The sequence below is a fragment of the Ascidia mentula genome, chromosome 9 (genome assembly GCF_947561715.1).
Source record: "Ascidia mentula chromosome 9, kaAscMent1.1, whole genome shotgun sequence".
In the NCBI taxonomy this organism is placed as follows: domain Eukaryota; kingdom Metazoa; phylum Chordata; class Ascidiacea; order Phlebobranchia; family Ascidiidae; genus Ascidia; species Ascidia mentula.
In genome coordinates, this window is record NC_138574.1 from 2,528,248 (window position 1) to 2,536,802 (window position 8,555).

The following is an 8,555-nucleotide window of genomic DNA, read 5'->3' on the forward strand; positions in this document are numbered from 1 at the left end:
GCAAGTGTGACAACCAACGGCAAATTTGCCATGTATTATTTAAGAACTTGGTAATAACGGTTAGCTGGTCAGAGGGAATTTGGAAGCCAGATTCTTTGCTCATTTTGATCAAAAGCTTAAATTAACAGGCGGTGTCAACAGAGCAGATAGACCACTACCTTAAGAGGGCAAGTCGATGCGCGGTGAAGGCGTTTCGTTTCAAGAAGGGGAAACGGAACCAATAAATCCCGCAGAAAATCGGTGGCAGTAGCGGGGTCTACATGCTGACCCGGCTTGAATATCAAGTTGTCTTGTGCGAATGCCGCAACCCCGTGTTTGCTAACGGGGTTCGGCGGGAAATCGTAGTTCTCGGGTCGGCAGAAAATAAGCGGAGGACTGAAGTTAGAGCTGCCGTTGTGGTTGGGCTCCGGTGAGTCTTTGTACAAAGTTGCTGCAGTCGCTTCAAAAATAGGTGGCAGAGTCGATACTGCGTTACAGTGAAGAAGGATGGTGTTTGAACTCGCATCGAAATAAGGAGGGTCGCCTTCTATTTTATAATGGAAAGGTGGAAGTGTAGTAAAATTTTAAGCAAAACGTGGGCGGTAAACGTAGAGTCGATCTTGCACTACTATAAGAGAGTATGTGGTGGTGTTTATTTTGCCCAGCGAAATAATATTGATCCAAAGACCAACCTTCTGCTGCTGCAGTTGGCAGGTTTTAATGGTTTGATAAATAATGCGATGTGACCGGATTCTCGTTGCAAAATATGGTCAGTATTAGATACTGGGGCAGCCACTGGTTGGGAAGAGACAAGGTCGAACTGTACTTCCCAACAAATCATTGGACTTGATCGTCCGTGATTTTTAACAGGACAAGTTCGAATAGCGCGCGAGCACCGAATCGAGCATTTTCCATGATCGGTTGCCCACACACATTGGCTCGATCGTCGGGTTTCAGGTCGATTATTCGACTTTTGATCCGTCGTTCGATCCTTGAAATGGGCATCCGATCGATGAAATCAGCTCGATTTGGTGCTCGCGCGCCTTTTTTTCAAAAATTGGCAAAATTCGACCGACTCTGCGTTTCCAAAACGAGTAAATCGTAATTTTCCACCTATTCTGCGTTTACGTAAACTCAAAAATGAGCTTAAAATGGTCCAAAAAAAGGTTTTTGTCGACTCTGCGTTTACACAAACGGCTTTTCTAGAATTCCCAGAATTTTTTTTTTTAGCCACCCCAAAAAAAATTTTTAGGAAAAAAAACAACCCAAAATACCTCAGCAAGTGAGATATCCAGGGTTGCTTTCATGCTTTATTTGCATATGCTGTCGGCATTATCCCCAACTACGCTCTACCAGTCACGACCCAATTAACCTCGGCCTTCACACAATTTTATTTCATTCCCAGCTCACACCGCTTGGTAACGACCGACAGGTTTATAACATTCCTGTAACCTGCTTTAAAAACATTCCCAGCTCTTGTTCGATCAACAGACTTACGACACCACCATACAAAGAACGTATTCCGCACATCAGTTATCCCTGTCAAATCTGACACCTCTTTTGCTTCCATCACGCTTTCGCGTACTTCTCACAACTCAGTTCACTGTCAATCCATTCTTACCGCCCCTGCGGTGGTCGCACAAAACTCAGGACTTTCATACAGATTTTAAAGTCGCCTTTTCAACTACCTGTCAATCCGTTCTTACCGCACAATTCACGGTCGCACCATATTCCTGTCTCTTGCGCATAAAGTTTCAGCTTCGCCGAGCAAACTTGCCAAATGTCTGATAGCATCATCGCTCACAACCTTCGAGCAAGTGTCGCTTCTCATAGTAGGGCAAGAACGAGTCTGCGTTTACACATCAGAAAATGTTGAAAACTGCAACGCACATCCACCCGTAGTTAACATGTGCCACTATCGGATCGCTTGGTTTGCTTTGGCGGGTCCAAACGCAATGAATTCCCGCCAAATTACCACAGCTGAGTCAGGCTGTTCTGCTTCGCGCGATAGCTGCCTTCCACCAGTAAACAAGATCGACTCTACTCACACCGCATTGAAACTGTTTGTGTGGATAATTCTATTATGTGTAACAGTTGATTCCAACCTAACACGAGCTCAACTGGAATACCGGTTATTGTTTCCGTGTTGAAGGTTTGAGGTTATGGGTTCGAACCCACCGGTGTGATGGCGATGATGCAGTTAGGTAACAAGGAAGTTATGTTGTTCAAACCCAGTTGTTTCCTGATTGCGTAACTTTGTTGCTGATGTGAACCTTGTTATGCTTGGAACATTTGTGCACGGAATGTACATTCAGAAGAAAAGTAATACCTTAAAAAATGGCCTTTGTCGACGCAAACTTACTTGTAACTTAGCATTCATCAGCAAATTCACGCAGTATACCAGTTTATTTTTGTTATTTGATACGGATTTCCAATCGAATATAAAATTATCTGCACCCAAAGCGGACTTTTGAACAGGTTGACGTCTACAATTTTGTGTGGTGCGTGTCACTGTATTAACCTACGTACGCCCCCGACCAACCAACCACAACGAATTAAACCATAAACAGACTTCTCGTTTGTTGACAAGGAAGCATTCCTGGGTTTGTGTTGATGTTTGCCTGCATGTGTTGTTGTAAGTTTGGCCTTGTAAGTTAAAGACAAGGAGATGTAGTACGCGCAAAGGGACGACATGGGTTACTGGTTACTGGTTACTGGTTACTGGTTACTGGTTACTGGTTACTGGTTACTGGTTACTGGTTACTGGTTACTGGTTACTGGTTACTGGTTACTGGTTACTGGTTACTGGTTACTGGTTACTGGTTACTGGTTACTGGTTACTGGTTACTGGTTACTTAAATTTATGACTGTTATTTTACAGTATGCAGCAGCCTTGGGTCATCATAGAACTGATGTTGCTGTGATAAAATGCCTGGACTCAAATGCTGTTCAAACAAGGTAATAATGTCATACTGCATTATAGAGAATTTTTAGCACACAAAGTTTTGATGGGTTTTACATGAGCGTCTGATACTGTAAATAACTCTAATTGTCTCAGAGATATTTAACAGTGTCTCGATGGTGCTAGCGCGGGATGAGTCTCTTGGGTTCTAATAACTTTTATTCTACCTCGTCTTGCAAAGAAATCAGACCTTGAATAATTCTCTGGGTAATGATTGCATTGAAATCTGTTATATGCTTCATTAAAACGGTACATTACAAAGTCTGCAGTACGAACATTGATTCTCCCAGGTTTAAATAGAATTGCAGTTATAATGTCGGATAGTAGAATATTAGCACAAAAGTAGAAGAATGATAGATTAAATTTACAGGTACACACTGGGCTTTTCAAGCTCTCCCTACTGAGAGCTGATTGGTCAACAATGTGGGCGTGATATCGTGAACCGCTTAAAATAATATAATACAAGAACATAGGTACAGGATATTGTAAACTGGGGTATCGAGGTTATATGTAAACAGGATGTTGAATGAATCACTTTATTCGAGAACAATCGATGGGTTACATTGTGGGGTTTTGTTTACACTTGGGTCGGAAGTTGAGAAATATATCATAAAAATGGTTCCGGGCCTTGCAAATGCTTGTGCGATGCTGTACATGAAACATTACGCAATACTGGTGCTGGTTTCTTTGGGTATGTTACAACACACAAACTGTGTGGTTTTGTCACTGAGTGTGATAATTTATCGGTGTTGTCGTTAATTTGCATAGAAATTTTTTTTCCGCGAAGGTCGTTGCCGACAAATTAGTAATTACTATCTTGTAAACCTAATTATACTTTCAAAAAATCTTGTTCTATGTACTTGCCGGGTCAGAACTTACGCGAAGATCATCCTTTCGTTAAGTTTGTCATTGTTGGTGATAGTGGAGTTGGCAAAAGCGTAATGCTTCATCGAGCATGTGGAAACCCTTATAAGGAGAACCCAATCACCATTTTTGACGTCTACTCGCCCAGTAAATCGGTAGATGGAGTAAATGTCAGTGTGAGCCCTTGGGATACAAACGGCAGGGATGATTATGACAGGTAAAAACATCACGAATTTGTAATTTGTGTGAAAAAGGAGAGAACATAAAGTACATGCAAAACTTTGTGGTCTCTTTTAATTTAGCCAACAGGTAAGGCTAAAATTTCCACAGGGACATTTTTTATCACCTTTTTAATGTTAACTGTTTTCTGACTAGTGACACTGGTTCTTACTACGCCCATTGTAGCGTGGCGATGGTTGTAGAACTAAAAATTGGTAGGGCATTGGTTTTATGCTAAACATTGGGGTGTGAGTTTGACCCAAACGTTCTTTTTGAAATTATTTTCCACGTGTGGTTAACAACAATCTTTTCTTTGATACTGTTTTTATTTGCAAATAAACAGTTTGCTATGTGATTGATGAATAAAAAGCTGGATCAGTTTAAAAACCAAAGGCCCCTGGCAGGCTGTCGATCGCTCACCGTATCGATAAAGTTGTATATTAAACTTCTGTGGACTCTGTGGACTTTCGTAACTTTTTGCGTTAGGTACTTAACTTTTTTCCTTTTTGGCAGTTGGAGAAACTGATGATGCCTTTTAGGCGAAATATATTTTTCTCATTAAAAAAAAATGAGCTGTCCACAGATTGCTTTGTGAAGTTTAATATACAATTAAACAGTTTGCTGTTACAATACCTTTCTAGCTATCTAATATACATAATGCATATGCAAATTGTTTAAACAAAATCCTTACACAGACTGCGCCCACTCTCATACCCACAGGCTGATGTTTTTTCAATTTGCTTTGATGTTTCCAATCCACTTTCGTTTGAAAGAGTGAAAGAAAAATGGTTACCTGAGTTGCAGCACCATTGTCCGAACGTTCCCATTGTACTCGTCGGATGTAAGATCGATTTACGGAGCAACGAAGAAGTTATTTCTATGTTAAAGGAAAAGGGCCAAGATTTGATTACGTAAGTTGTGGAATGAATTAAATCTTTTACCCAACATGTACAATAGTATATGTTACAAATGATACGACGAAAATTCGAAGGCATAAATACCAACAATGGGGAATGATTAGGCAGGCCTTATACAAGATGGGAGTGCAGTCGGTGCGCCGCACCAGGGCCCATGCCAGTCTATGAGGCTAAGGAATAACAAAAGGGATCCACGAAGGACATTATTTAAAAACTAGCAGATATCCATCGAAATTGCTGGGTTTCATCTTTAATTTCATGGGATCTCACAAAAAAGGTTCTCCTATCGGCAAATATTTCTCTCGAGGGCCCTGTGATAAGGAGAAGTTTTATTAAAATACCATCCACATGTTTCCATCCCAAAACAACTAATACAATTATCTTTTCGAGGTTCTTAGGATAAACAAAAGTATGAGTGTTTTACTGTGCAATGTTTAATCCAGAAAAGCTCAAGGTCGTGCGATGGCAGAGAACATTCGAGCGGCCAAATACATGGAGTGTTCTGCACTAACAGGAGAGGGGACTGCTGAATTTATTGACGATTTGTGTCGGTTGGTGTTACAGCAGAGGGGAATTATTAACATTGTGAAAGCAGAAGAGAAAAAATGCACCCTGGTTTAAAATATTTTTTCATTAACAAATATATAATTTTCCTCTTTAATACAAGAGTCGTTTAACCGTTATACTCGGTAGATCATTCTGTTGACCTTGAAGTTTCACCAACAGAAAACGTGCCTCTGTGGTTTACATTTTTGTGTAGGAAGCAAATAAGGCTGTTTGATTCTTGTTGTCTTTAGTAATATTTGTGCACATAATTCGTAAATATATTTCTTGTTATTCACAAGCAAGCTTTCCTGTCCATGCAATTACATTTCATGAAAGCGCAGAGCAATGTTGATAACGGAAGCGATTTTTTTCCGTTAGGAGCGATTTTGAATATTTCTGCAAATGGCGATTTTCTACATGAAATGTATGTGTTATGGGCACTGCTGCTGTACGAGAGGGACCGGTCATCACTATGTATCCTAGGATTGCATGTCCCATATATTTTATGTCGGTTTAAGATCCATTTTAGACAACATGTCACAAACGACGTAACAGGCTGAATCAGATTTCACTGTGTGATGAAAAAATTATTTTGTTTGTATAGAACTGAAGATGCTTAATAAAAAACGAAACATGTTTTCTAAAACCAGAAGCGTTGACACAAAGTCTTTATAGTAACATTCAAAAAATTGAAATTGAAGGTTAACTTGTGTCACGCGAAAGAAGTGTTGCTGGTTAGATGGCTTTCATGAGGTAAAAACATTTTATTGCTGGAATTAAAGGAATATAAAGTGAACCTTGTTTCATAGTTTTATAGCAATATCGGTACTAAATTCTTTGTCCCCAAGCTAGATTTCAAATAACTTATTTATTTTGGGGTTCTGTTTATCTGGGCGTAACGATTTGCAAAAATCAAAATAAAAAAAACAACTTTACGGACGAAAAGTAACGATACTAAATAACAACGCATTTCTTCTTGCGCTTTTTTGTCATTGTCAGGTGTTGCAATGCCAATCGACCCAATTCTTGGAATACTTCGACTACACCTTCTCCTGTGAGTGCTGAGCACTCCATATATTTGACCGCTCCAATCTCATTTGCCATTGCATGACCTTGAACTTCCCTGAATAAAAAAAGGCAACTGGCAAACACATTTGGACTGATTTTGGGTCAATCTGTCATATTCCACTTTATATGCAATGATTATTAATTATAATCACGCAACAAATGAAATTGTTGAGGAATATCAACAGCATTATTTATTGGGTATAATAACGCCGCAATGTCGATATATGGTAACTGCATTGCCAGGTAAATGCCTTTGCAATCGTGGTGATTCAGCCTTGGTATACGAAAGAAATTATAATATTTAGCTGAAACGTTTCAGAGTTATTGAGTATTTATTTCAATTCAGAACTTACGTAATGAAATTGCGTCCCTTTTCCTTTAATTTGGAAATAACCTGCTCATTGCTCCTTAAATCGGACTTGCATCCGATGAGCAGAATGGGAACATCCGGACAGTGATGGTTTAACTCTGGTATCCAAGTTTCCTTTACGTTTTCAAACGAAGTTGGATAGGAAATGTCAAAGCAAAGAGGAAAGACGTCAGTGCCTGGATAAGCAAGGGGACGCAATCTGAGCAATATGGGAATGCAGGTTAGACTCGGAAATGTGTCAAATTGCAACAAAAAACCTATCAAAGGTTTGTGGCTTTTATTAAACCGAGAAAAAGTGTTTAAACGTAAAAATATTCACCAAAGGCAAATAAGAAATGCGGTCGAGTAAAAATGGCAAAATTACATTCACACGTTTTTTTGTAAAAACTACTACACTACACGATAACGTGATAAAAAGTGTTGTGTAACCTATGACCCTCGTAAATATATGTGTCACGTGGGTCACCCTATACCCTATGGATTGCTGAAAAAATGTGTTTCAAGTATACAGTTGCCATGCGTCACGATTTTCCATACATGATTTTAGTGTTGAAGTTTACATTAACAAGAAATCGGCGACATGTCAGTCTAATGTCAGTCAAGAAATGAGCTGCATTAGAAATGTAAACCCTATCTTATTGTAAAGCAAAAGAATTAACCTGTGAAAATCTTCTCCGCCTGCAATGTCGAAGGCGTACATTTCAGTTGCAACCCCGTCTACAGATTCCTTGACCGTAAATTGCTCGTGAACGGTTGGGATGTATTCCATTGGATATATACCACAATCTCTTCTTATTAGCAAGCAAGTCTTGCCTACTGCTCCATCGCCAACAATCACATACTTTCCGAGTGATCTTGGCGAATTCTGGAATGTTTTCATTTTTACAGAAGTTACTCAAGACAAAGCGGACGATCAAATGTGTTTATAACTGATTGAAAGTTGTTTATCAGCCTTGGTTTAATGTAGTAAACCAACAACCGTTAGTCCATACCTTTTGCTGTGATACAATGTCTCCGTCTAGCTCAGACATGCTAGGTCAGCAGTGATTAGCTGGACTAGCTACCTTTAAATGCCAATTTCTGACTGAGCAAAATAAGTGCCAAGTTACATGCACTCCTTACAGAAACTCATGGCAAAATCACGAACACCTTGCATTTCCTTCGAGCGCATTACAACCTGTTTTCAACAACGCATGAACAGACCGCCTGCGCAAAGGTAAACATTGCCTCAAGAACGATTACTCATGCGTAACCACTTGATAATTTTATTTGTGAAATGACGTCACCAGGTTTTGGTATGGTTGGACAATACTAAGTTTGGTCAAGTTATTAATAAAGGCTTTATAAAACTATTACTTCTTTTTAATGTTTGGACCCAAGAACGAACAGGAAAAAACCAAAATTGCCGATCCATCGGTATACTGGGCTACATCCTTCCCCGGCTATGTGACTTTATCGTCAAGGGAAAAAGAATTGGAGCCAAACGCCAAAGTGACGTTTAAAAAGCCCCGGACACTACGGAGCTGGCTTACTGCTTTCAGGTCTATTGCAACCTGTACCCACACAGGGCCAGGGTGTTCAAAACCATGCCGGAAATGTGGCCTATGTGGACATTTCAAAGGCTTTGACA

At 39.8% G+C, this 8,555-nt stretch overlaps 2 protein-coding genes across 2 annotated transcripts; one reads left to right on the forward strand and one right to left on the reverse strand.

Moving 5' to 3' along the window:
- Positions 1-2,858: 2,858 nt before the first annotated feature.
- Positions 2,859-6,020, forward strand: LOC145913591 (ras-related protein ced-10-like). Its single transcript, XM_083001310.1, has 4 exons — positions 2,859-2,937; positions 3,814-4,022; positions 4,720-4,935; positions 5,385-6,020. Exons 1-4 carry the CDS (start codon positions 2,908-2,910, stop codon positions 5,560-5,562), a joined length of 633 nt encoding a protein of 210 aa, XP_082857436.1. The 5' UTR covers positions 2,859-2,907; the 3' UTR covers positions 5,563-6,020.
- Positions 6,021-6,441: 421 nt separating this feature from the next.
- On the reverse strand, positions 6,442-8,023 carry LOC145913663 (ras-related C3 botulinum toxin substrate 1-like). The gene is made up of 4 exons (XM_083001399.1): positions 7,918-8,023; positions 7,585-7,790; positions 6,909-7,124; positions 6,442-6,610 (listed from the first exon to the last, which is right to left on the reverse strand). Exons 1-4 carry the CDS (start codon positions 7,954-7,956, stop codon positions 6,442-6,444), a joined length of 630 nt encoding a protein of 209 aa, XP_082857525.1. The 5' UTR covers positions 7,957-8,023.
- Positions 8,024-8,555: the final 532 nt, after the last annotated feature.